Source organism: Nothobranchius furzeri, chromosome 4, assembly GCF_043380555.1.
Source record: "Nothobranchius furzeri strain GRZ-AD chromosome 4, NfurGRZ-RIMD1, whole genome shotgun sequence".
Lineage (NCBI taxonomy): Eukaryota > Metazoa > Chordata > Actinopteri > Cyprinodontiformes > Nothobranchiidae > Nothobranchius > Nothobranchius furzeri.
The window spans coordinates 15,673,563-15,701,265 of record NC_091744.1 but is presented as its reverse complement, the minus strand read 5'-3'; the positions used below and the strand labels follow the sequence as shown (position 1 = coordinate 15,701,265).

The following is a 27,703-nucleotide window of genomic DNA, read 5'->3' as shown; positions in this document are numbered from 1 at the left end:
ATACGCCCACTTTCTATGCTCTAACCTCTCTTTTCCTTTGTTCACTTGGGAGGTTGAGGTTTGAGTCAGGAGGTTATGTCAAACAATAAACATATAATTTATGTTTTAAATGGTGACTGAGTCACTTTGCTTTTGTTCTAAACAGCTGGGACCTTTTTCTATTTGTAGCAAATCCAATCACATGATTCTCACTGCAGTGTCATGCCTCAGGTTGCTTTTTATTGTTATTATCACCAACATCTCATCAGATAATCACAGCACACCATAACAAATGCATATGCTCACACCTGCATAAACACCAGCACTCGACAGAAGGCTCCAACACCTTTGGTTTAAAAGTGTTTTTGTTTAAGTCAGCTGTCCAGTTTGCTTTTTCTCTGCAGTTTCTTGTCACCACATAAATGGCTTTTTTTACGAAGTGGGTGGTGCTGAATCTGAGGAGGTTTCTGAGAATTATACCAAGCAGGTGGTCTGCTGCGGTTTTATAACCTTTGCATGAATCTTTTTGGTGGCGAAACGCAGGATCCTGCAAAACAAATCACAGTAATTTATCACATATGCTCTTTTTGAATCTTTTCTGTGGACTTTTCATGCGGTGCACCTCAAATATATATTTGACTGCTCTCTGAAGAAGGAGAGGCTACACAGAGATTTCATGATTGGGCTGAAACATGGGAGGTGTGTGTTTGCCCTCTTGTGTAGTCATTTATAATTCAGACTTTCCAGCTAAGTTAGATTTTTAAACCGTTCTCCCAGTTTTATACAAAAACAAACACAACAATCACTGTCTAACAGTTACCGGTCACGGCAGATGATGCGTTCGAGTAAACTGGAGACACATGAATGAAGGTGTGCATTTGGTTTAATGTGAAGTGATTTCAATATTTATTTGCCTGTAGGCAGAATGCTTTCTGTTTTTGAAGATATTGATTTTATGTCGTTGCAGTAACGAGTGTATCTGTAAAATAAATAAGAAGAAGAACGTGTTGTACTAGAGATGCTGTTTTAGTGTTGTTAATCAGGCAGGATTATTAAGCTTGTTTACTCTGTAATGTTACTACTGACCTTTAAAGCTACCGGAAGCAATTTGTCTTCCTTTCAACACCAATTTATGACTGCACTTTTGGAAGGCACTAAATGTGATGTTCTAAACACCCCCCACCTTTCCACCACCTATAATACAGCTTTGGATATAATCTAAAAGTTTCTGTCTAAGTCACACTGTCCTGCATCTAATCAAAACAGCCATTCTAACACAATAGGACCTAACAACATCAATGGCTCATCAGGGGGTAGAGAGGAGGGGTATTCACATGTAGTTTCAGCTTGTTAAGCCTGCCGCACATGAGAGCAATCTGCTGAGCAAACGGTCTCGAATGACTGTTTGCTCAGCAGATACCTCGCCGTGTGCGCCTGATTTTCACTGAGTTTTCTGCCTCACAAGACGCTGAGCCGAATATCTGACCAGTTAGATATTTTTCGCCTCACGGGGGGTAGAAACTCGCCGTGTGTGCGCTACTGAGCTGCTGGCTGAGCTGAACTATTCTACTGGCCAATCAAAGCGTGTTCTCCACTCACATGACCCCAAGATGTATTCAGATGCAGCCCCCTGCCCTGTATGCGTGTCTGAATAATAAACAAAATGGTGCCTTGCGGATCGACGGGCCCACTGTTTCCACTACCCTCTCGAAGGATCCTGGTGGCAGTACTGTCGGAAGGATTTTGGGTCTTCCAGGCGCATCTCTTGGAGTAGATTGGCATAAACTCCTTTCCAGCCACCGTACTCATACTTTCCTAACCTTGAAATGTCGGTGGCGGTGATGCTTCATCAACAAAAAAAGTTTAGGCTTCTCCACCGTTTCCAGCTCTGTCTCGGTTTTGTTTATTTTCTGACATGCAGACAGGGGGCTGCCATCTTGGGGTCATGTGAGCGGAGAACACGCTTTGATTGGCCACTAGAACAGTTCAGCTCAGCCGGCTGCTCACGTAGTGCGCACATGGCGAGTTTCTACCCCCCGTGAGGCAGAAAATACCTGACTGGTCAGATATTCACCTCAGTGAGGTGAGGTGGAAAACTCAGTGAAAATCAGGCGCACACGGCGAGCAATCTGCTGAACAAACGGTCGTTCGAGGCCGTTTGCTCAGCAGATTGCTCTTGTGTGCAGCAGGCATTAGACTCCATGCACTCTTTCACCAATGGAAACTAAAATCAGAAGCATTTGTGAATTGTTTCAGATACCCACGACAGCTACTTTTAATTTGTCCTGCAATTTTTTTATTTGTTTCAAATTCTTGCAAAAAGAGCAAAGAATGATTTAAAGATGTGATTTCAGATCCCTCTGTGAAATTTGTTGCCCACAGTCTCAGGTTGTACGACTGTTAATGAAAATTTACATGACTAGAAATTTTGTTATTACGTCTTCAAATTATATAAAAAAATAGTTTTCTGGAGTTATTTTAGGCAGTCATCTCTGTTGAAATCAGTCTTGGGATGCTGAGGCGGCAGCAGCTGATGTGCGTACAAAAGGTGTTCAATAACAGCGAGCTGTAAAATGACACGGACGAGAAATCACCAGGTTGAGAGTCTGGCTTTATTTTAGGTTCAAATAGTCAAAAGAACCTGAACTAGAGAACGTATTTTTATTTTTTCAAGTGCTGAGACAATCCGCTGTCTTTTCAGCTGCTCTGTCTCTAATAAGAGGAGAGCGTGTCTCAGAATAAAGTGTGTTTATGTGGCTGAAAGGAAGGTAGTGAGGGAGGCAGAGAATGAAAGAAGTCACCAGCAGTTGTGTGGTTAATTGGAAGCAGACATAATTAGTGCTAATTAGGATAATAGACGTTCGTCTAGAGATCCATCTTCCTAATGGGACTACAATGCGCAGCTGCACACAAACACACACGCACACACACACACACACACGCACACACACACGCGCGCGCACACACACACACACACACACACACTTTCTCACTCACATAAGGTTATCATCCTTTCGGTCTCTCGTGAGGAACGTGGTTTTGTCTTAACGTTGGTGTAGCGTTAACATGCAGAAGAACAGTTTTTATTTTTCCTTGTGTACAGATGATCAAGCGTGTGTGTGAATGTCTGCATAAGTGGCACAGAATGGGTGTGAGTCATTAAGCTCCCTAGCTTGGGACAAGAAGATGAAAAGAGACCTTCCTCCTTTGTTTACTCAGCATCCAGCTTCATCCCTTCTTCCTGCCTCCATCTCACCCCTTGCCCCACTTTGCTTTTCCTTCCTGTCCACTTCACTTTCCACTTTTCTCTGCTTGTCCCTCAGGCCACACCGGTGGACATTAAACAAACGTAGTCTGTCCAGCAGCCCCTTTTTAGCCCCTTCTTTCTTCCTCTCATACGCACATACCAATTATTTTCTGACTGAAGGCCAAAGGCCGTGTGTGCCCAAGGACGGTCTTAGAAGTGTGTGTGTGTGTTTGTGTGTGTGTGTGTGTGTGTGTGTGTGTGTGTGTGTGTGTGTGTGTGTGTGTGTGTGTGTGTGTGTGCACCTTCTTAGCCTGTGTGTTTGTGTTTTATGAGTCCTTGGTGGCAGTGGCATCTGGACCAGCCGGTGATCTACTATAGAAGAAATTGTACCCCTTCTGCATCCATTTCACTGTTTAAAAAACACTGTTAAGGTGATTGAGGATGCAGGGCTGTGTGTTAATTACAAGTCACGGAGCAGCAGAGTGTGTAGGGCACGAGGTAGGAGAATGTTTTCTAAGTCAGTAAAAGGGCTGGTTAAATCCTTACAAACACATTAGTGTTCGTTCCCTGTGCATTTATTGGTCTCATGTGCTTACGCGGGCTGGAGTGGGAAAAAATCACCACGAACCATTAAGTGTAAATAAAATGTTACACAAGGGTTTGTTTTTCTTTGCTTAAATAAAAAGTCGCATTTTAAGGCTTAAACCAACCCAAAGTGCGAGGAGTCGTGGAGAACGGGATTAACTAAAAGGAAAGTTTATTTAAAAAGATGAAATAAAGTTTTGAGAGGGTGACGTGACCAGGCAGGGATTCTGGGAAGAGAGAGAGAGCATACATTCATGAAGGAGAGGTGAGTGATCTTTACTTTAGTTGGCTTTACTGTTAGTGGAGATTAGCACTGAGATGTTGCCGGCAACGACAAGGAGGTCAGTGGTGGTTGGAGCAGTGGTGGAGAAGCTTGGTTTGTGTTCTGCACTGAGAGACATGGGAGGAAGGTGGTCAGGTTGGTGGTGGCTGAAGAGGAGGAGTGAGAGCTCCAGGCTGAGAACACGGGAATCTGATAAAGTCACTGAAAATACGAAAATACACTCCTTAATCACACGGGGTGCATGTCAGACGTGAACGGTCCATATATTGGGACTAACGAGATCACAAACTCACAGGAAAATTAGTGTTTTACCCTTTATAATAACCTTTTTAATATATTAGAAGTCTTTTAAATGCACCATCCACTCTGATAATTGTTAATAAATCCACCCATGCATTTTTCTTTTTGGTGTCGTTTTTGTAAAAAGGAAGCAGGATGCCATATTTAATGTTGCTGGGTTAACACACACAGGTGTCAACATGAGAATCGGGTGTTGACGCAGCCTTCCTGCAAAACCTTTAGCCTGTGGGGATGATGAGGAACAGTTGAGGTGCAGCACAGAGAACCGCCCCCACCCTTTCAGCTGCAGAAAGAGGGAATGTGCATCCATCCATCTATCGTCCGCTTCCCCAGGGTCAGCTTGCGGGGGCAGTTGCCTAGGCAGAGAGGCCCAGACGTCCCTCTCCCCTGCCACTTGGGGCAATTCCTCTGGGAGAATCCCAAGGCGTTCCCTGGTCAGCCGAGAAACATAGTCCCTCCAGCGTCTCCTCTCGGCTGTGCGTGCCTGGAAAACATCACCAGGGAGGCGTCCAGGACGCATCTTAACTAGATGCCCGATTCATTTCAACTGACTCCTCTTGATGTGGAGGAGCAGCAGATCTACTTCAAGCTAGGGGTTGTATGAACTAGTCGACTTCATGGCTCTGTAGTGACTTTTTATGCCTGTCATTTACTAGTCACTGTCACATGATAATGACTGACAAGATGCAGTCCTCCAGCAGGTGTTGAGCCCCTGTGTCGGGAGGCAACTGTGCCAGAGCGTCGGTAACAACACCGGCGGTAAAACGGACATTTAACCAAACTGTGACCTTTACCCTCTTGCAATTTTACCTTCCCCTCACCCCCATCCTGATCTTAACCAGTTTGCGCATGCAAAGCTCTGATTGTTGACGCGCTCCATACATCTGCGTCCTGAGCACCGCCAAATCAGGTGTCACCACCTCAAAAACAAATTAAACACGCGATCGTTCATGTCGGTGTTACGTCCCCGACAGGAGATGTTAAAATGTGAAGGAGGGGGTAACATAAGAAATACGACAGTGGCGTTTAAAATGGGTTTAATTGTGATAAAAGGTTCTAAAAACAAGAGCAAACAGATGGCGAGCATTATTAAAATAATGCAAAACGAAAAATTCACTATAAGGTTAACAGTTAAAAGACAAATTATCAACTATATAAAACACCTGGTTAAAACTTTATTAAAAGTTTTACCTAAACTGAAGGTGTTTTAAAAACACAACGACGGTAATAAAAGTCTAAAAACTAAATCCGAGTTAACCTTAAAACACAGTCAACACTCGGTGACATGCACAAAAGATCCATGTGGATCACTCAGAGCTAAAACTATAAGTTAAAACTCATCACAACGACGGGGTTAAACCAAACAAACCTGGAGGACAGCAGAACCCCTGCACTGCTGCCTCCCAGACTGCTGAAGGCACAGCTTTTTTATCCTTGGTGTGGCTCATCAGTAGGGATGAGTACCGAATTCGGTACTTTTTAAGGTACCGACCGAATTCCATAGTACCGACCGAACACCGATTCACGTCATTTCAAACGGTGCCTCGTTTCGGTACTGCCAAGACAGTTGCGCATGCGCAAGAGCTTTATGTCGCCGGTCCCTGCGAGCCCGTTGTAAACAGAGCAAGCATGGTAGAAAGAACGCACGCTAAAACTTGGGTCCACTTCACTAAATGTGATGGGTAACTGGGTGATGAAACAAGCGACAGACAACGATCTAAGTGAGACATCCTCATCTTAATCTGCTCCAGTAGGTAAATAAAATGTTTAAGATAACGTTACCTTGATTTGTTAGCTTCCGTTTCGCTAATGGTGCGTTCGCTTTCTCCTCGGAACTCCGAATTTCCGACTAGAAGAACATGAACGCGCTCTAAAGTTTGGCTTTACTTTACTAAATGCGACGGGTGATTGGGTGAAGGTAAAACCAGTGACAACGATCTAAGTTTGAGGCATCATCGTTTTAATCTGCTCCAGCAGCTAAATAAACTGTTAAAGATAACGTTAGCTTGATATGTTAGCTTCCATTGCCACCGTTGTTATCAGCTAATGGTGCGTTCGCTTTCTCCTCGGAAATTCTAACTTCCCAGTAGGAAAAATCAAATGAAAAAGGACGGCAAAAGGAATGAAGATACAGTAAATTTAGTTCACAGTAAAGATGTTTGCTTCATTTTAATTATCAGCTTATAAAACTACAAGGACGATGTTAAAATACAAACTTGTATGATATTTATCGTGATATTTATCAAATATGGTTATATATTGAGAAAAATATATATTTAATTATAAAAGAGAATTAAAATAATACTCAAAAGTATCGAAAATTGGTACCGTTAAGTACCGGTATCGACTCGTAGGTACCGGGAATTAGTACCGGATCGATTCAAATGTCAAAGGTACCATCCCTACTCATCAGGAGGATTCAGCTCAGCTGTGCTCCTCAGCAGCCTGGAAGAGAGGAGGAGGAGGGACGGTGTCCAGTCAATCACCAGAGCTGGGTGATCCTGGCTGCTTTTTCCCTCTTCAGGCTGGCAGCCGTGACAGTCGGCTCGTTTCCTTTCATGTTTTCTGTCTTTTATTTGTGCCTGATGCGTTTCGCTGCTGCGGAGCGAGGCTCTTCACCTGTTTTGTTCTCTGGTGACGCACCCCCAAAATTCCACTATCTCCGCTCCGCTCCGGCACGAACTCCGCAGCAAAAACGGTCCCGTTGTAGTCGGCCAGCGAGCAGCGGCACTCCGCTGTTTTTGCGGTCGGTAGATCTTTTAGAACTGCAGTTCAAAGGTAACTCATAAGGTGAATGTATATGAACCCAGGTAGCAGTTTTTCTTTAGGATTGAGAGGAGATGCAGGAAGATAATAAACAGGCAGGACAGAAAAATAGTCAAATAAAAACAAGTTAGTTTTTGTACCTGCTGGTTGCAACAAACAGACACCATTGAAGGTAATCAGAAGTGAGGAACAGAAAATGAAATAATTATTTTAATGTTTAGAGCAGCAGGAACTCTGAGAGGCTGCAGGCGCATCAGTGAGTTTGCGGCCACTGCGCAGGGGGAGGGGGGAGAGGACTGAAGTAGGATACAGAAACTACCGTTGTTAAAAGAGATGTGTTAACTTAGAAAATGTGGGCGCAATTTTAATTGTCAAAAACTCCAGCGAACCTACCGACCCCCCCCCCCCCCCCTTTCAGGTGTATGACGTCATCAACAACTAGTCGAAGTCGACTCGACTTTCATTACTTGACTGTCGACTTTAAAAAGAATTAACTCATGCAACCCCTACTTCAAGCCCCTCCCGGATTACTGAGTTTCTCACCCTATCTCCAAGGGAGAGCCCAGACACCCTGCGGAGAAAACTCATTTGGGACGCTTTTTTCCACAGTCTCATTCTTTTGGTCACTACCCATGTCATGATGTGAGGGTGGAGATGGTGGACCAAGTGTGGTGGAGGGTTCCAGGAGGCAGAAGAGCAGGCACGGATGAAATAAAAATGGATTTAATAGCGGGATACGGCAGGAACAAAATGACAAACAACAATGATCTGACAAAGGACATAACGAGATGGGAGGTATAAATACACTGGGGAAAATGAGGAACACATGGGCAGGCTAACAAGGGGCAGGTGAAACCAATAGGGACTAATGAGGCTGGAGAGGGACACAGTCAGGAAGGCAGGGGCAGAACATGACAACCCAAAGCTTGGGCCGTAGATGAGGGTAAGAATGTAGATTGACCGGTAAATCGGCTCTTCATCACGACAGACCGCAGACGCAGCATCAATCCGCCTATCGATCTTGCGCTCCATCTTTCCCTCACTCGTGAACAAGATCCTGAGATACATAAACTCCTCCACTTGAGGTAGGACCTCATCCCTGACCTGGAGAAGGCATTCTACCCTTTTCAAGACCATGGCCTCGAATTTAGAGGAGCTGATTCTCATCCCACTGCTTCACACTCGGCTCCAGCGAAAGGGAAAGGGTAAAAATGTACAAAAGGCCACACAGAGCCAAGTCAACCCCAGAGCCATGGCAAACAGAGTGCAGATAGATATACACTATTAATATGTAAAGAGGTTAATTTAGTGCAACGTATTACAGCATGAAACTCCAACAGCACTTTTTCATCTAGACATTTCTAGGTTTGAATACAATGGTTATTATAGAAGAACAGCATTTCCTGTTTTCTTCAAAACATAATGCTGGCTAAACGATGCCATGAGGACAACACTTTAACCTTTTCCTCCTGGCCTTCAGTGAAGTGAGTATGTCCAACAAGCAACCTCGGAACACTCTTCAATCACAGCGAAAATAGCACAGCGCTGTTTCTCTTCTGTCAAACTGTCTCACGTATCCATAAAAGGACTTCCTTTAGACGCAATTCCAGATGTCCTGCAATGATTCACTTCTAGCATACTTAGATGTTCATTTTCTTTTCTTTTGTGATCAACTCTTTAAGAAATCATCAACATTTTATGTTCATGTTAGTTGGTTTCAGGAGAATATTGTTAGCATAACATGAATGGAATGGTCCATTTACTTTGGGACTGAGCTGTTGGCTCCATGTACATTGTTCACAGGTGACGGTGAACAGAGATGGACAAACAGATTGGGGGTTTGTTTGCAGTAAAGCGGCTATTGCTCTGGTATGTTATGGTAGTTGAGCAGAAAGACCTAACTCTTTATTTACTGGTCTGTTCCAGCCCTCAACAATAAGATGGGTTCATGACCAACAAAAACTTGATCCCGGACACAAGCGGTCAACTTATATCACTTCTGACTAGGGATGAGCCGGATAATTGTTTCAGACGAGTATCCGGTACGGATAAAGCATTTTTGAAGAATACGAGCATGAAACGAGTAAACCTCGTAAATATCTGTAATCGTGCTGAAGGAAAATCCTCATTGGGTAACTGACTGTCTTCACGCTCTGTGATTGGACAGTCACATAGAGCGCCCGCCCCTCCCTACACACAAAACTCTCTAGCCGGCCGGGAGCGCAGTCCGTCCTGTTCATCCACACACACACACAGATAGTGACAGATCTTGCTGTGATTGCTTCACTGTTGCTCATGTTTCTTCAGTTTTCCCTAGGTTTTCTTCAGCTCGCCTCTTTTTCGGTTGAATATTTAAAGTGACTTTTTTCGTAACTTACATGGTGCTTTTGACAAGACAGAGCCGACGTGCTGCATCATTCACTCACTACCTCCGCTCCGGTCGGGTTTTTTATTTTATTTAACTCCCTCTCTCTCCCTCTCACCCTCTCTATCTCTCTCTCTCTCACACACACACACACACACACACACACACACACACACACACACACGCACACACACACCTTAATCAACATTGTTTTGTTTAACTTTGTGTGGGAAAATGCCAAGAACATTAAGAAAGAAATCAGTTTACTCAAATAAAAAAAAACATACATAAAGTTGCGTCTGGTTCTAGCATTTCATATTTCCTAGTTCCTACTGCATGAGTTCAGATGTATTAATCCATGCACTTAAATATTAATGTTCTGATTTTATTGAAACACTTGTTCTGTAATAGTTCCTTTACTATTGTGATAAAAAATATTTAATCTCAATTCTGAGGCTGCTCTGTAAATAGTTTTCAAATAAACCACACACATATCAACTTCAGACTTAAATTAATATATTGATGTAAACCACACCCACTTCTGGTTAAACCTTGCCCATTTCCGGGTTATGCCATGCCCATTCCGAGTACAGATACAAATAATTTAGTTGGTTGAACAGATACAGATACAGATAGTGGCGTACTCGCTCATCCCTACTTCTGACCCTGAATAAGCCTTGGGCTCTCCCAGGAGGAACTGGAAATGTCACTGGGGAGGCTTGTCTGGACTTGTCCTCCTGGACTTTACCTGTTCCATGATCCAACCTTGGATAGGGTGTAGAAAATAAATTATTAAATGGATGGAAAAATTTGCCATTACTAAGGCTAAAAGGTACAAAACCCCAGACCAGTGAGTAAATCAATATTTTATTGTAAACTCACAAACAGTTTTAGAATTCAGCCCTCATTTTGATTTGTTTGTGTGCTCAGATGCTTTGGGACCATTAGTGAGTGTCCTGTTGTGGCTGTCATGCATCTAAATGGAGGTCTGATTGTGTGGCATTTAATGTACCCAATGAGTGCTTTTTGCATCAAATTTATTTTTCTATTTTAATATGGACCAAAAGTGATTTGGCCTTGATTTGAATTGACATTCTAAATAGTTAATGCACATTTTTAATGCATCAGCAGCCTTTTCCATTATTTCTTCTCATTTGGTTACCTTCCAAAGCACCTATTGCAGAGACATGTAGGGGTTTGTAAAGGTTAAGTTTCTCCCTTTTGCTGATCACGAAGTATAGAAGATACCAGGATGTAAAGCTTTCAGTTTTTCAGAGGCAACCAAACCGTATGGGCAGGGTCCGAAATTACATTTTTTACTCACCGGCCAAGTTGGCTGGTAGATGATGAAAATCTACCGGCCAAGCATATTTTTTACCGGCCCAAATTCTAAATGATTTAGATCTACCTAACGCATGTTATTCTATATTATGTTGATTCCAAACAGAGTGACAAAATAATTAAAACATCAATTAATAAGAAAAACAACTCTTTTGTCATTTTTACTATTTATTTATTTATTTATTTATTTATTTTTAGAGATGTTTTTATGAAATCTTTCACTGAAATCTAGTCAGACTCCTTGTTTTCTCTGTCCATGAAGTCTGGCCTCCTGCTTCTGACACCGTCTTTGTGCCAAAGCATTACACCCTCATTTGGGTCATAGTCCTTGATCTCTGGAGAACACAGCTGCACCGTGAGAATATCTGAAAGTGTGTCAGGGCTAGGGTTGTCACGGTAACCGGTGTAGCGGTAAACCCCGGTAAAAAAAAGTTGACAACAATAATAATCATCTTGTTTAAAAAAAAATTATCTCTGTGGATTACCGTGGCTGTGGTGTAGGCGCGGTGACCCTTACCAGCCACCGTATCATCTGCTGAAGTTGCCAGCGGCACTTGCGCACTTTGTTGTTTACAACCAAAACTTTCTTTAAGCTAAAGCTGAAATAATGGCAGGAGGAGACGGCAGCACTCGGGGCATTTATTATCCCTCAAAGAAGACAAAGTCGGAAGTATGGGCATTTATTGGATATTTGAAGAATGCCGAGGGACAGTTGTCTGTGAAAGGCAGCAACGCTGCGTGGCCATCATAATGTAGCCATTGTCTCACGACTCCGCCATCTCCAGTTCGCCACTTTTCAGAAAATCTTCTGGTTGCCACTGGTCCTGGTGGTTTTTCTTCCAGTTCGACGAGTTTTCTTTTGGAAGGCTGGCTGACTCCAGTTAAAAACCGCCACATTTCACCGCTAGTTTTAACACGAAGCTAACGGCTAACTTGATAAACTGATTGAATGGGATAGGTGGAAATGACGTTGGATGCGGCGTTCACGTTTGTGTACGTTGCATGCAGGCAGGAGGAGTATCAGAAATCCAGGGAAGATGACTGATAAACATAACTAATTTGGTGCAAACATTTACTCGCCAGGTGGCAGGTAGAGCTCAAAAATGTACTCGCCAAATGGGGCAATTTGCTCGCATTTGGCTAGTGGCGAGTGTTAATTTCGGACCCTGCGTATGGGGCTTGCAACAGAAATGCCAACGTCAGTGTGACTGCTGGATGGATGCAGCAACACCGGACTATTTAAAACAAGGAGCTAATACAATGTTCTGCAAATATAATGTAAAACAACTCCAACACCACACTGTTAACAATAAGTTCATTTAAACTATGCATGGAAAATCACTCAGGCAGCCTTTGCCAAGCTACGAGCAACATAATGTCAGAAGATCCTGGCAGAGGTCCAGTTGTCAGTTTCAGACACTTTAATCCCATTACGCACCGAGATCCAAAACTGTATTTAAAACCGTCGTAGAGCGTTTTATCTCCTTTGCTGGTTTTTGTTTCACCGCCAGGATCACTTCTAATTCTTTCTAATTCTTCCCATTACGTTAATGTGGGATTCAATACGTTATTTTATCTAAGGTTTCCAGATTCTCTTTGTGTCGTATTTACTCAGAAAGCAGTTGGCTGCCAGGCGTCGCCTCCCTGCAGCTACCAGCTTTGTGTTCATTGTGAGTCACTGTGCTTTTAAGCTAACTGAAACATCCAAACTCACCTTCAGTCCAACAAAGTTAGAAGGAAAAACCCTAAAACTTGGTTGAAAAGTGAACTTGAAGACACTCATAGCTTTCCTTTCACAGTCGAGGTTGATCTTAAATATTTTACGTCTGCTGGATGTTTTGTAGAAAAAAGAGCAGATCTCACACTAATGAGGACAACTTGTTATCGCAGGATTATGGATGTGTGTACTTTGTTTACACTTGTGCAGATAAAGACAAACTCCAGCTCAAAAGAGAACGATTTCTGTCTCGTATACTGATGAATATGACGGTCTTTTTTTGCATTCAGACCAGTGCTCAGGCTGCAGTAAGTCAAAGTTTTATAGTTACCAATTATTTCAGGAAAGAGAACACGGCACCGCAACTCAAGCTGACAGGCAATTCTGAAGAAATGTATACATAAAAAAGCACCTCGACTAAATGTGACGGTTTTAATAACAAGACTCTGCTTGAAAGACGTTGGGTTGAGATTTACACTGGTCTGCAGACACTCACATAATGCAGCATTCAGCACATATGAACCTGTTCAATATCAATAACTCCCACAAAGAAAACATTCACATTTCCATTGACTGAGAGCGGTTACAAGACTCTGTAAATGATGCCGACTGTGCCTGTGTGAGGACTAGCTGTATGCATGCAGTGTAATGTGTGAGTGACCTGCTGGCTTTCGTTTTGCCAAAAATCCGGCTGTCTGGACTCCGTTTACAGTGGAGGATCCTTCCTTTTGGCCTGGCGGCCACACTTCTGCACCCTAAGCTTCTGTGTGTCGGAGTGGTTTGGGTTTAAGAAGGTGGCGCGTTTGCCTATCAGAGATAGAGGAGGAGAGCAGACCGAGACAGGGCGGTCGCTGTTGGTGAGATATTCAATGCTAAGACCTGAAGGACACACATTTAGACACATTTAAGTATTAAACAACACACATGGATTCTAACTCAGCCATCTTTGTGGCCCCTGACATGTGTGTGCTAATTGGCCGTTGGCACACACCCGATGTGTACCTGTGTGTGTGTGTGTGTGTGTGTGTGTGTGTGTGTGTGTGTGTGTGTGTGTGTGTGTGTGTGTGTGTGTTCAGCAGTCAGTGTTGCAGTGTGGAGACCCATGAGTGTTTGTTTAGGACTTGGAGCCAGACTCTCAAATGAAAGACCAATTCTGCTTGATGCTTTGGTTCAGAGGAATCATCTGGGAGGGGAGAGGCAGACCAGTTATATGAAGTAAGCAGGAAGGATACTGATGGAGAGACATCTAAAAAAATAGAACAGATAGTAATCTAGTGAGAATAGAAAATGGGATTTGAGGGAATGAGTCAGAGGCTGTTTTCTTCCTAAGGGCGAAAGAGGGATAAAGGAAGGGATGCAGGAGGAGAAGTGAATAGAATTTAGTTGCTGTATTTAATTTCCCTTGCTTTGGGAGAAATTGACTCATACATTTACATTTACACACACACACACACACACACACACACACACACACACACACACACACGCACAAGCTCAGAGAATCACGCACATTTTTACAACTGAGTTTGTGTTTAATTAAAAGCCAGGGCATTTTTTCTCTCTCCCAGTTTAATTAAATGTTAGGAGCCACATGTTGAATCACTTCATTATAAATCTTAATACCATTGTTCACTTAGTCGCAATAAAAAACCTCATGTTTGGAGCCCTTAGAGAATGAGACATACCAGCTACTTGGAGCAAATTCAGATTTCTTTTTTTCTTTTTTTTTTTTTTTTTTTGGCAAGAAAGTAAATTAAGGTCCTTTAATATTAGCGTGTCGGGTTTGTTTAGTTTAGGTAGAAAGTTTAACAGATCCAGATGTGATCAAATAAATAAAATAAGTCTGAGTGAGAACAAGCAATTCCACGTGTAAACAGTACATTCATAATGAATGAAGAGATCAAAAGTGATGCTAAATGAACAAATGCTCATTATTATCTTTAATTGGTCTTACTGAGCACACACACACACACACACACACACACACACACACACACACACACACACACACACACACACACCTCTTTGATTCAGAATGCTAACGTATTGAGCTATGGATTCTCTTGAACATGTCAGACTGTCGGCCAGTGGGAGCATGTCTTCATTATTAATCAGCATGTTATGGCTGAAATAAATGTGATAATATCTGTGGGTTACTGCAGTTAATAAACTTAAATATGTAAATCTCATTACAGCCCTTATTAAAGTTGCTGAGTCCATCCTCACTCTGGAGAATAGTGAAACGTGACAAAATGTTTTGCTTAAGCCTCTGTTTTTAGACAGGTAGATGTAATTGAAAACGCACACACACACACACATTAAAGGAATGTACACACACACACACACAAACGGAGTGTCATTGCTGGGGTTGAGGCACTGCGGATGTTCTCCTGGGAAATCACGCAGAATAAAATTAGACCCGAGGAATTCTCTGTGTTTTTTTGTGTGTGTGTGTGTGTGTGTGTGTGTGTGTGTGTGTGTGTGTGTGTGTGTGTGTGTGTGTGTGTGTGTGTGTGTGTGTGTGTTTGAACAGGCTCACCTTATTTGTGGCTTCCATCGTTCCCTCCTGTCCGTTCCTCTCATCTCCTCTTCCCTCTGCAGATCCCGTCTTCATTTGTTCACTAATAATACCTTTGTTACTGATTAGACGGCAGAGGACTGTCATGTTTCATGTTACCCATCGATGAACTGACACAGTTATAATTAGGCTACGTGTGATTATAATCACCATACTCATGCTCCATATTGTTGTGCCAGCGCACCGACTGTTGCAGGAGAGCACGAGAGGAGAAGTGGTGCCAAATATATCTGATGAGAAACGGCAACATGTAGTTAGGATATCATTATTTTAACCTACTTTAATGGTTTCAAGATTTTGTGAGCACCCAAAGACGTTAGTTTTCTTTTGTTGTTATTAGTATGGCGTTTAAAGCGTGCCACAACCCGTGCACGCGCATTGGGTCCACAGCGCGCGTGTGAACGGGACTCGCGAGCGCAAATATACATGGCAGCGCGCGTGTGAACGGGACTTGCGCGCGTGTGAACGGGACTCGCGAGCGAAAATATACATGGCGAGAGGTCATTTGTGCACTGAGAGGGAGCAAACTGTGTCTGTGAGCGCACAAGGATGTACACAAGTGACAAACCTGCGTGCGCGCGTTGTCAACGAGCACACGGCAGAGGAGAACGTGCGCGCGCGGCAGCCTCTGTGCGCGCTCGGCAGCCTCTCTGCGCGCTCGGTTTCTGACTCCTGCTCGCTCAGCTGTAAGGGCTTTTGGCACTCTGGAGGCGTGGCCTGTGGCAGATCTTGTCTGTCCTCTGATTGGTTAGTTCACCCCGCACTTTACCCTCTATCTATATAAAAAAGTCTGATGTTCAGTAGTTGCTGGCATAGCTCAGCTGGAAGAGCGGGTGACTCTCGCCCCGGAGGATCCAGGTTCGAGTCCGGGCAAGGAAAATGTAGTAGACGTCATGTTAATTTTTCTTAATTTCAGGTATTTTACAGTTGTGACCGTTCAACTGTCATTAAACGTCCGAATGTTTGCTGGGCAGTGTTTTTAAAAGTGCACATAAGCTAGATGGTTTTAACCATATAAAATTACATTTTTTGTGATACTGGAAAAATACATACTGAAATAAAACTACTGATTGAAAACTTTATGACTGTGGTTGTACAATATATGACTCACTAATACACTGCAAACTCCCTTAGAGTGGGGCTTCCAGAGAGAGAGAGAGAGAAAGAGAGAGAGAGAGAGAGAGAGAGAGAGAGAGAAGTTCTTGCCTCATTAATGAATTGTTTATTTTTTTCAGTATTTAATTGACAAATTATCCTTTCAAATAATTAATTGATGAGTTACATAATTGTCCATTTAGAATTGTTGAATGGACTGAGTCAAGTTTGGTGCACTTTATATATTTCAAAACATGTTTTTTTATTTATTTTAATGATGCATATAAATAATTTAAATGTTAATTTAATGAAATATTTCTATTTTTTCATTACCTCACCCTTGTTTTGACAAAAACGGGACCTTGCTGGATAATATCATGGAGAAACTATTTGTTCACAGTACATGGCTCAGTGAGGATCTGTGTAAAGGAGGAGATACTCAGAAATCTGTCTGCAGATAGTTACAACCCAGACTGGAAGTGGTGGGCTGTAATAAGAAAGGAGACCAAACAGAGGAGTGGGGGTTCAACAACTGATTTATTTAACAAAAGTAAGGATTTACTAAAGCAAGTTAGTGAACAGAAAATGGCCATCTCAAGGTTTTACTCGGATGTCCCTCAGCAGGGTGCAGCACTGTTGAAGGTCATCTGAATGAAAGCTTGATATGCAGTTTCTTTATGAAATGGACAATTATGTAACTCATCAATTAATTATTTGAAAGGATAATTTGTCAATTAAATACTGAAAAAAATAAACAATTCATTAATGAGGCAAGAACTTTTCTCTCTCTCTCTCTCTCTCTCTCTGGAAGCCCCACTCTAAGGGAGTTTGCAGTGTATTAGTGAGTCATATATTGTACAACCACAGTCATAAAGTTTTCAATCAGTAGTTTTATTTCAGTATGTATTTTTCCAGTATCACAAAAAATGTAATTTTATATGGTTAAAACCATCTAGCTTATGTGCACTTTTTAAAACACTGCCCAGCAAACATTCGGACGTTTAATGACAGTTGAACGGTCACAACTGTAAAATACCTGAAATTAAGAAAAATTAACATGACGTCTACTACATTTTCCTTGCCCGGACTCGAACCTGGATCCTCTGGGGCGAGAGTCACCCGCTCTTCCAGCTGAGCTATGCCAGCAACTACTGAACATCAGACTTTTTTATATAGATAGAGGGTAAAGTGCGGGGTGAACTAACCAATCAGAGGACAGACAAGATCTGCCACAGGCCACGCCTCCAGAGTGCCAAAAGCCCTTACAGCCGAGCGAGCAGGAGTCAGAAACCGAGCGCACAGAGAGGCTGCCGAGCGCGCACAGAGGCTGCCGCGCGCGCACGTTTTCCTCTGCCGTGTGCTCGTTGACAACGCGCGCACGCAGGTTTGTCACTTGTGCACATCCTTGTGCGCTCACAGACACAGTTTGCTCCCTCTCTGTGCACAAATGACCTCTCGCCATGTATATTTTCGCTCGCGAGTCCCGTTCACACGCGCGTGAGTCCCGTTCACACGCGCGCTGTGGACCCAATGCGCGTGCACGGGTTGTGACACGGGTATGACGCGATATATTAGCAGCATGTATAGTTTGTGTGGAAGTTGGTGCTGCTCGGGACGGGCGCTATAGGTCAGCACAGGTAAAGTACAATCAGTCAAGTTTACCCTCATTTAGCACCTATCTGCATAACCTGTGCTAATGTAAGCATCTACCTTTGCCTACATTAAAATCACATTATGTGGTTATATTTCTGTGCTCATCCTTAGAGTATGTCTGGCAGGAGTCTTTAGTTTGAACACAATCAGAGGAGCACTCAGGAGGGCCATGGCCACCTCTGGAACATTGTTGGCCACCCCGCTGCCCCCCCTCCCAGGGAGGACCAATCACCACACACCTTAAAGAGCAGGTTCACTGAGAAACCATATTTTACTTATTGTTTTAAACATGATCAATCACTCTGAGTTTAACATGCAGGCTAAATGTGAAAATAGTCTTCTACCCCTATTTCCTGCATTAGCTTCTGATAGGAAATAAACAGGAAACCAGTCGGGTCAGAAAATCCATTCAGGTCTACATCTCTCTGTCACTTAACATTCATGGTTTCACCCATCTTGACCCAACAACAGGAAAGGCTGTTGTTTTAGTCTCCAAGAAACAGCAGAGAACATCTCGGCTAGTAGAAGCTAACCGATAGCATTAGCAACTCCACAACACTGCAGAACTCTTAGAGGTTTGTGTTATTTGTGGGGATAAAACATCAGTGTTGCAGAGCAAACAGAGGCAGTGGTAGAGTCGTGCTGTTGTTTGCCAGTCAGAGGCAAGATGTCCAAATTACGAAAAATAAGACTCCAAATCCTGATGTCTGAAGCTACTTCCTGCTCCAGCTGAATTACAGTACAGGCCAAAAGTTTGGACACACCTTCTCATCTTTTGTGTTGTCTTCATTTTCATGACCATGGTAGATTCTCACTGAAGGCATCAAAACAGTGAATGAACACATGTGGAGTTGAAAAAAGGGTGAAATAACTGAAAACATGTTTTATATTCCAGTATTTCCCTTAGGAATTTTGTGTAGGCTTGGGGAGAAATTATGACACGTCTCTAAATAAAGTAAAATTTTCTAGTGCAGAGAGGAGACAACCAATAGAAGCACTGATTTGATCTCATTTCAGAGAAAAATAGAACAGGTCAGATGCACCTAATAAATAAAATTACTAACAAACTCAGGAATCTGTTTCTTTGCTTCACTGTTCTGGTGCTGAGAATATCACTAATGCGGATCAAAGGAGATACACAGATGAATGCACCTCTTATTTATTATTTGGAGACTACATTTACTGCAGCTGGCAGAGGCAGAGATTTTTTCTATTGATACACGGAATTTACAGAATCATTTTAAATTTTAATAGGGGAAGACTGCAGGAGGGAGCGGTAAAATACAGGGGGTCCCCAGCAAAAACAAGAAACTTTACGAGTCTGATGAAACCTGCTGGTTTTCCATCAGGCAGTCACGGGGCAGCTCCAACGACCCAGTGGCTATGCTGGGTCAATGTTATCGAGCTCAGTCCGGTGTCGGTACAAGATCGGCTCGGGGTCCTTCGACTGCCGATGACGTCAAAGTACGGCAAAACCACTCGGACAAAATACACTTCACATCTTTATACTGTTGGAAAGAATTTAGCAGTTTTGTTATTAAAATAATGTTTCTTAAGACGTAAGTTTGTGTTTATAATGGTATTTGTAAAATAAAACACTATATTTCATTCATAATGTTGAACTCCTCTTTGAGCACATCCCTTGAAGGATCATAGGTATTAGCAACACCTGTGAAATTGTATTTGCAGGAAAGAAGTGTGTCCCGTTTATTGAAATATTTTGTGTTTAGAGTTTTTGACGTCTTCATGCGTAGTTCAGGTACGCTCATAGCTGCTAGCCAAAACTCTGGAGTTAAAAGTTTTCTGGCTTTACTAAAATACCTGTCTGTACTTATTTGATTGATGGTAGTTTTACTTTCTATTAGACTCCAAATGTAATCATTTGGCACGTTTCTAATTCATAATTTGTAATAATGTAATCGGTGATATTAGCATTAGCATTCCTATGGGTTTTTCCACGTATATTAGCATTGCGCTAACCACTCGCTGCCTAATTGCAGCCTTTGCGATTAGAAAATCTCTTTTTGTCACATCGCAATTTAATTGCACATACAGTTAATCGTTCAGCCCTACTATACATGCAGCTCTATGCTAAAAGTGTATTTTCAAAGAGGTAATGATGGATTTCTTTGTAAAAGTTGTCCATCTTTCCAACAGAACGAGTTGCCTGGACCAACGTAACGTGATAACAATTTAACGTGATTACGTAATTCCGTAAGGTTCATGCTCAGCCAATCAACTACATTGACGTCACCGGCAGTCGACGGACCCCGAGCCGATCTTGTACCGACACCGGCTCGGCCATGAACGAGCCGAGGCGTCGTCGTGCTCTGCTTAAGATGAGGTGTTATTTTCCCGCTTCAGAAGAAGCGTCCAAGGTGTTTTTACGCTTTCTCCGAGACATGTCACGTCGCTAAGTTGTTAGCGCTGCGCGCTAACACGTCAATTGTGCAGCGTAGCCTGCTGGAGGTTTTAAGGGTTCAGATGAAAACACCCGACCTCTCAGGCTGCTCACACATTGATCTTAAGTTGTCGCTGTTGCGCTCACGCCGTAATACAGTATTAGATACGGTTAAAGTCAGACATGAAAATATAAATTTTACATGAATAAGTGATGCTTAGCCTGGTGGGGGGAGGAAAACCTGGCCTAGTAAGCACTGGAGGAAACCCTGTCAAGATCGTCAACAGTTGTTTATCTTAATGCTGCTGAAACATGTAAACCAAAAAGCATTATATCCACTGCTACCTTTCTAATTTTAAACTCAGTAACTTATGCTGTAACTTCACCTTGCCCTGCCTACTCCTCCTTGCTGCCTGCCGGCTGTGATCGATCACAAGCGACAACATAGTAGTTCCCGCTGCTTCTTCGGGAAACAGCGCAAAAACAAATAAACAAAAAAAAACTTGGGATCTTGTAGGCGTGGTGGTGGGATTTCAGCCGTGGCGGCCCGCCACGGCTACGCCTATGAAAGGGAAACCCTGTATTCTATTTTCTTCTAAATAACCACCCTTTGCTCTGATTACTGCTTTGCACACTCTTGGCATTCTCTTGATGAGCTTCAAGAGGAAGTCACCTGAAATCCCAACAGTCTAGAAGGAGTTCCCCTGTTTAGCACTTGTTGACCCCTTGTTAAGTGGTCATGAAATTAAAAAAAACATTTAAAAAACCCACATTGAACGAGAAGATGTGTCCGAACTTTTGGCCTGTACTGTATACCTCCTAAAACAGACGCACCATAGCTTTTTTCCCCAGAGCATGACCTACGAAGCATTCCTTCCTATTAGAGATCTTTGCAAAGGTATTAAAATATGAGTAAAGTTGACCTTTAGAAATTTATATTTTTCTTCTTTCATCAAGATATGTGTTTTATGTATTACAGTTCTTAAACAACAACATTTTAAACAATAACTGTTTTTCTTTTTTGCCTTTTGCCTTAAATGTTTGTGTTAGGCCAGTGATGCCTGACTCCCTTCCCCGAGGGCCGGTATCCAGCATGTCTTACAGTTTTCGCTTCAGAGCTTGATGAGCTGCTGAACAGGTGATGTTGGATTTGTGAAACAACTAAAACATGCTGGATATCAGCCCTAGGGTAAGGAGTTGGGGGTCACTGGCACAGGCCCATAGTTTTTTAATGAGAGAATAAGGAAGCAACAAGTGCACACCTACAGGCTAAACCCTTACAGTTACCACAGGGACTAATTTAGTGTGCCACCCCAAAATGTTCACACACACCCCTGTGGCCTCCCCTATGAACATTTTTGGGGTGCGCCACTGATCTCATACAGGATCTGTGTGGCAGAAAGCACAGATAGAGATGGAGTCTATAAGAATAAAAGACAGACATTTCACTTTAACATGGCTTTATTCTCCCTTTGGTCATATTGATTTTATTTCAGAGAGACTCTCTAGTTAGAATATTGAAGGACTGTGTCATCCCGTTACATGAAAACTCAAGTAGAATCACTGGAAACATCTGGCAGTTCCTGCCTGCTGGCATCTGTTGTCAGGAACACTAGTTCAAACACAAGCCAACCTAAGTGCTACGAATATATGTTTTCATCTTTCTCAACTTTCCTCGTTAAAACCTCTCCCACTCCGTCTCCCCCTCAAGAGCTACTCTTCCTATTAAACCTACCTGAACAAAAGCAGCAGCTCTAAATCAGCCCGTGAATGAGAGATTCTGTTTGCAGTGACAGCAGTTTTAGATTTTGTATATGTGATTGCGTGTGCACCAGTGCACTGCATGTTTGTGCCACATTCATTAGTGTTTGCACATTGGGGAACAAAAGGAAGGATCAGTTTATCAAAGGGAGAACAGAAGATAATGCACAAACGAGAAGAATGGCCAAAAAATATAAAAAAGGATGCTCAAAATGAGCCAAATATCAATCTGAAACAGGAGGAGAGATTTATTTAAGCTCTCTGAATCCTCTTTCCTTCCAGATTCTTGTATTCAATGTTTCCTTCTCCCTCTTGTGAATCCTGAATCATCCATGTAAAAAATTCTCTCCTCTTGACAGAGTCTTAGTTGGAGTAGTGTTCCTGTCAAGCTACAATGAAGAAAAAGCATGTTGTTCTTTGGGATGTTGTGTTGTTGTTGTTTTTTTTTTTTTTTTTTGTAAACCTGTGTTGACTGTGTGTCTTATTTGTCTCCTACAGAGCAATCACTTTGGACAATCAGCTTGTTGTCCTGGCAACCACTGCAGCGGATGCAGGACGTTACCATGTAGAGGCGGTGAACGAAATGACAGGAGAGAATGCGACAAGCCCCGCTGTCTACCTGAGCATCTCAGGTAAGGGAACGGTTTCACTGAAACAAACTAACACAACTTGTTGTTAACAAGCACATGCAGCATCAGGATTTGTTTACAACCCAAACATGACACTTTTATTTTCTCTGGGTTTGCTGCTTGGTCTGTTTGGTTTTATGTCTCTGTTGTTGACTTTGTTACAACAATAACATACAAAAGGATTCGAAGCTATTTGAACCTAATGTAACAAAACTAAACACACACACACACACACACACACACACACACACGTTTAGGCCAGGCTGTGCTCTTATGTTTGCCTTTTTCGCTGCAGCATAATTATCCTTGACAATCTAATGCAGCTCAAAATGAGATGAGCTGCTGGAAATAAAAAAAAAACTGTAGACTCAGAAAAAAATCAAATAGGAAAAGAAACTTCCTCACAAACTGTGTTGTTTACAAGTTTATGTAGAGCAGTCCGGTCTATAAAAATAGAGAAAACTCCATTTAATTTGACTTCAGTTGGACTTGTTTACATTTCGTGCCCTGAGCGGACCTTTCTTTACATTAGAACCTTTATAAAATGAGCTGAATTGAGTTGAAACTGAAAGGATGCCTGATTAATTGATAAGTAAAGACCATCCAACACACGAAACAGCAAAGAGTGCCTCGCTTCAGCCATAGATTCAATATCTGTCTCCGTTTTTGTTGTCTTTTAAAAATTTGCACAAACAGTTTAAAACTGCTTTTTTTTCCACGTATATTTTGTATTGCATTGGCTTCATTCTGAAGTCACAGTTTGAAATGATTGATTTACACACGATTCCCTAACCCGGCCTTTCCACCACATGTGTAAGTATCGTATGACGTCGTCCATAAGGGATGGGCGACATCACGGTATATTGAGGAGTTCCCCTCGACAACGATAAATGGACGATAACTACACGCGCAAAAACAAAAGTTCACTAGAGGGGGCTGTCACGTGTATTCTGTGGAGTCATATGACTCAATGGGGTACAGCTTCTTAAAGGCACATGAATGTCACCAACCCACACACGTCTTTTCATAATTTTTTTTTTTTTTTTTGCAAATGTTTTGACATGGGAAAACGACATTTGTTAGAATCAGAAAATTAGCTAATGATAAATTGTTGATTTATTACCCAGCCCTCATGGAGTGTAATATGCAGCTAATAACCACCATTATAGTCGATAGGTGTGTTGCCATTGGGTGCAAAGTGGCATGTTGTGGATGAATCCCAGAAGCGTGGGGTTGCATCGCTCCACTAAATTTAGATTTTGGGTTTATTTTTCTCCCGTACGCTTCCAGAACACTTCAAGCTCAACAACTTCCAAAGGATGGGGGGTGGGTGTTTCATTACTTTACGCACAGCTTACGCATCTGGTAGAAAGCCTGGCTGATTCTGGTCAATAAAATTATTCTCGCACATTGATCATAAATCACAACATATCTGCATTGGAGTATTTACAGCCAGACCAGTGCTTTCCTCTGATGCCCAGAAATACAATTTTCCATACTATTGCCCAGAGCGGCTGTGGAGAGACCTGGCAGACCTTCACATACTAGTACCGATGAGAACATTTCCATACAGACCTCGCAGTCGAACAGACAGTTGAGCAGACAGTTGAGCATGAACTGCATAGATGTGCTGTGATGTGAGGTGATGTGTGAAAAGAACGGATCTTTATCTGGGGGTTTATCTACACTTTTCTTTTAGACTCAAGTGTTACCATGGGAAATACATCTCTGCTTACATTTTCGTGCCAGTAGCTCAGGAGGTAGAGCAGGTTGATCTCGGAATCGGAAGGTTGCAGGTTTGATCCCGGCTCTGACCACAGAATGCTGCTGTTGTGTCCCTGTGCAAGACATTTAGCCCCCCTTGCCTGTTGGTGGTGGTCGGAGGGACGGGTGGCACCCGTGTTCAGCAGCCTCGCCTCTGTCAGTGCACCCCAGGGCAGCTGTAGCTACATCGTAGCTCATCCCCACCAGCGTGTGAATGTGTGTGTGGATGGGTGAATGACTGTTGTGAAGCATCTTGGGGGGATTATCAAACCCTAAGTATGCGCTATACAAATACAGGCTATTTACTATTTTCAATAAAAAAATAAAACTAGCCAATCAGCTGATGTCAGTTGTGACAAAGAGCTTTGTTTATTTCTGAGGACACGGGCTTCGCTCAAATACATTTTGAAGTTTGATGTATAAATTGAAGCCTGGGCATGTGTCCTTGCCTCCATCAGGTATTTGTGTTGTTCCTCTTCTGTCTTTACCAAATCATTTTAATTCTCTATGCTTCTCTCTGTATCTGTTCCCCTTGGAGGCCCAAGGATTGACTCTACTGTCTAACAGTCCTTCAGTTGAAGTGCCCACCATAGTTAAACGAGAGTGAAAGGGAGGGTGTGTGTGCTCCGTCCCCTGTGGCTGTATAGTGTTTTAATTAGATTCTCTTTACAGGGTTGTATCCTTTGGCATCTTTGCTAACAAATGTACACATACGGAAACACACACTATCACATAAATATGGGCACAGCACCTTGTTACAGCTGTCAGTGTGAAGTGCTCCTCTGGGCATTTTTAGGAATGTTGAGGGTAGTTAGGCTTCACTGTTCAGTCCCCGGCCATAAACATCTGTGTGTGTTGGTTTTAGCTTAGTGTGTGTTTTCCACAATAAAAATTTCCCTTATAAAAATCGTTTTGCTGTGTAATGATACATTTGATTCAGCTGTTTACTGCTGGAGAAAAAGAGAATAAAAGCTATGAAAAGTCAAAACTGTCACAGGGAGGGGGCATAAAATTATAGCATGTAAGCCACCGTTCATGTTACAGCAGAGGTTCACTTAGAAATGTATAATGCATTTCTTTTTGAAATACGATTGGTCTCTCTGAGTTTCACATGCACACTAACATGAAAATAGTCTTCTACGGCAGGATGACTGAGAGCCTTCACCAGCATATTCTATGGCAGGTAAACACTTGGCTCAGAAAAACACCCACAGATCTACGTCACACTGGAAGTAGCCTTCATGGGTTCACTCATCTTGGCTTATGACCACAGAAGGCTGTGTTGATTGTAGCCACAGACATCATATACATAGACATGCCGTGGACTGGTGCTGCCTATTGGAGCCAGCATAGCAGCGGGCCACCATCTTGGGTCCCCATTTCCCTCCAGTACTGAGGAAGGTGTTAAGGTTTACCCAACTAAAAAAGATACATTTTATTACACTTTTTCACAAAGTCCAAAATATAGTATTAAACAAATTTCATTTAAATAAATTAAAATAGAAAATCCCAACAGGTAGGCTTGAAAAGTCAATAGTAATGACCAAGTGATCTGTTTTCAATAGTGCACCAGGCAAAGTTGATCACCCTGAGTTGATTCCAGATTGGTTTGGAGAGTGAGGGACTGATCCAATATGGCGGCAGTACTGTTACGCTCCTTAGCGCCCAATGGGGTGTCTGCACATTCATGCCTATGATTTTAGCAGCCAGGAGAGAGCAGATTGCATCTCGGCTATTAGAAGCTAACCATTAGCATTGGCATCTCCACAACGTGGCGGAGCATGTTTAGTCTTGTGTTATCTGTGAAGATGAAAGATCAACGTTGCATTGTTTTTTACCCAAATAAGAAGAGCGAACGGCAGCAGCAGAAGAGTTGCATTGCTTTTAGCCAGTCAGAAGCTAAATGTTCGCATATCATGCATATTAACCCATAAGACTTCACATGTTTTCTGTTTTGGATCTGGTCTCCTCCTGCTAAATTCTACTTCCTGAAACAGAAGTGCCACAGCTTTTTTCCACATAGAAAGACGTACAAGGCTTTCATTCATACTGGGGACCACAGCAGATTATAGAAATAACAATTGTATGCCCACTTTAAACTAAAATCAGCTTATGCTGAGAGAATAATGATGTTTTTGGTCAGATTTCAAAAGGGCACAGGCCTTTTGACTGCGAATGATAAGCCTTTTACATTCAGTTTGGCTTTAGAAAGCATTTTAAAGTGTGAATGCAACAGATTCTTCATAACCCAATGTTTTTAATATGTAATTCATTAGCAGTACAGAGTAAAGTTGGCAGATTAGTCGCAACAATAAGTAAATGTTTACTCACAGAAAGTGTATTAATGCTTCAATGGAATTAAATTAAAATCAAGAGCTCAATGGAACAGTCAACTCATAAATTAGGTCATTGTAATTTTTTTCATACTTTTCTACATTTCCGGTCTTATTTCCCCCTGCTGCTTTCATTTTTTTCCCTCCTTGTCTTCCATTAAGCTGCCTGCACAAGATCTGAAGACAGAAGTTCATAGCTGTCAATCAAATTTCTAAAAATGTCTTTTCATCATTTATCCTGAATAAATGAGCCACCTATTTTCTTTTCTCCTGGTCTTTTTTTGACTTAAATATTGCATTCAGCAGACAAGCGAGAACGAGGACTGATAGAGACAGATGGGATTAATGCCGTGAGTCACGAGTGCAGCCTGAGCATACGACCAACAAACTGTTTGTCCATAAAAGCTCTTTGTTTTTGCACCCAGACAGTCGCGGGCATTAGAAATTAAAACTCATCCATATTTTAACCATTCAGACATCACGTTCAAAATGCTCCTAAACTGACAGCCTCTTGTCTAATTAATAGGCCCTTAGAAGTAGAAAGAGGATGCAGCCCTATGATCAACCCACTCGACAGATTCATTATCTGCATGTTCCTGACCACCATCGTCTGAGTGCATCCTAATCTGCTAAAAATAAGAGGCACTGTCATCCGTGGTTGAGCTGGAACGGCCACAATTGATAGCAGCTCAACAGCTTGGTGAGAGGTCACACACTGTAATCACTGGAAGTACAGCCTGCCTCTAAAATAAACAGCTCCTCCCACGGGCGATATTCGGTGTTTCACATGGCGTTTTCAGTCAGAGAGAGACGGAGAGAAGGAAAAGAGATATTTCATTTGAAATAAAGCAACACATGCAGCCAGATGTGTGCAGCTCATCAACATAAATATAGGTACAGCTGCTA

The 27,703-nt window shown here is 42.4% G+C and overlaps 1 protein-coding gene across 2 annotated transcripts in view; it reads left to right on the top strand.

The window, feature by feature from the left end:
* Positions 1-27,703, top strand: part of sdk1b (sidekick cell adhesion molecule 1b) — a 410,260-nt gene that overhangs the window by 203,288 nt on the left and 179,269 nt on the right. For both annotated transcript variants that reach the window (XM_070550118.1, XM_070550117.1), the window contains exon 5: positions 22,570-22,703. In XM_070550118.1, coding sequence (XP_070406219.1) covers positions 22,570-22,703 — 134 coding nt within the window. The remainder of the gene's footprint in view (positions 1-22,569; positions 22,704-27,703) is intronic.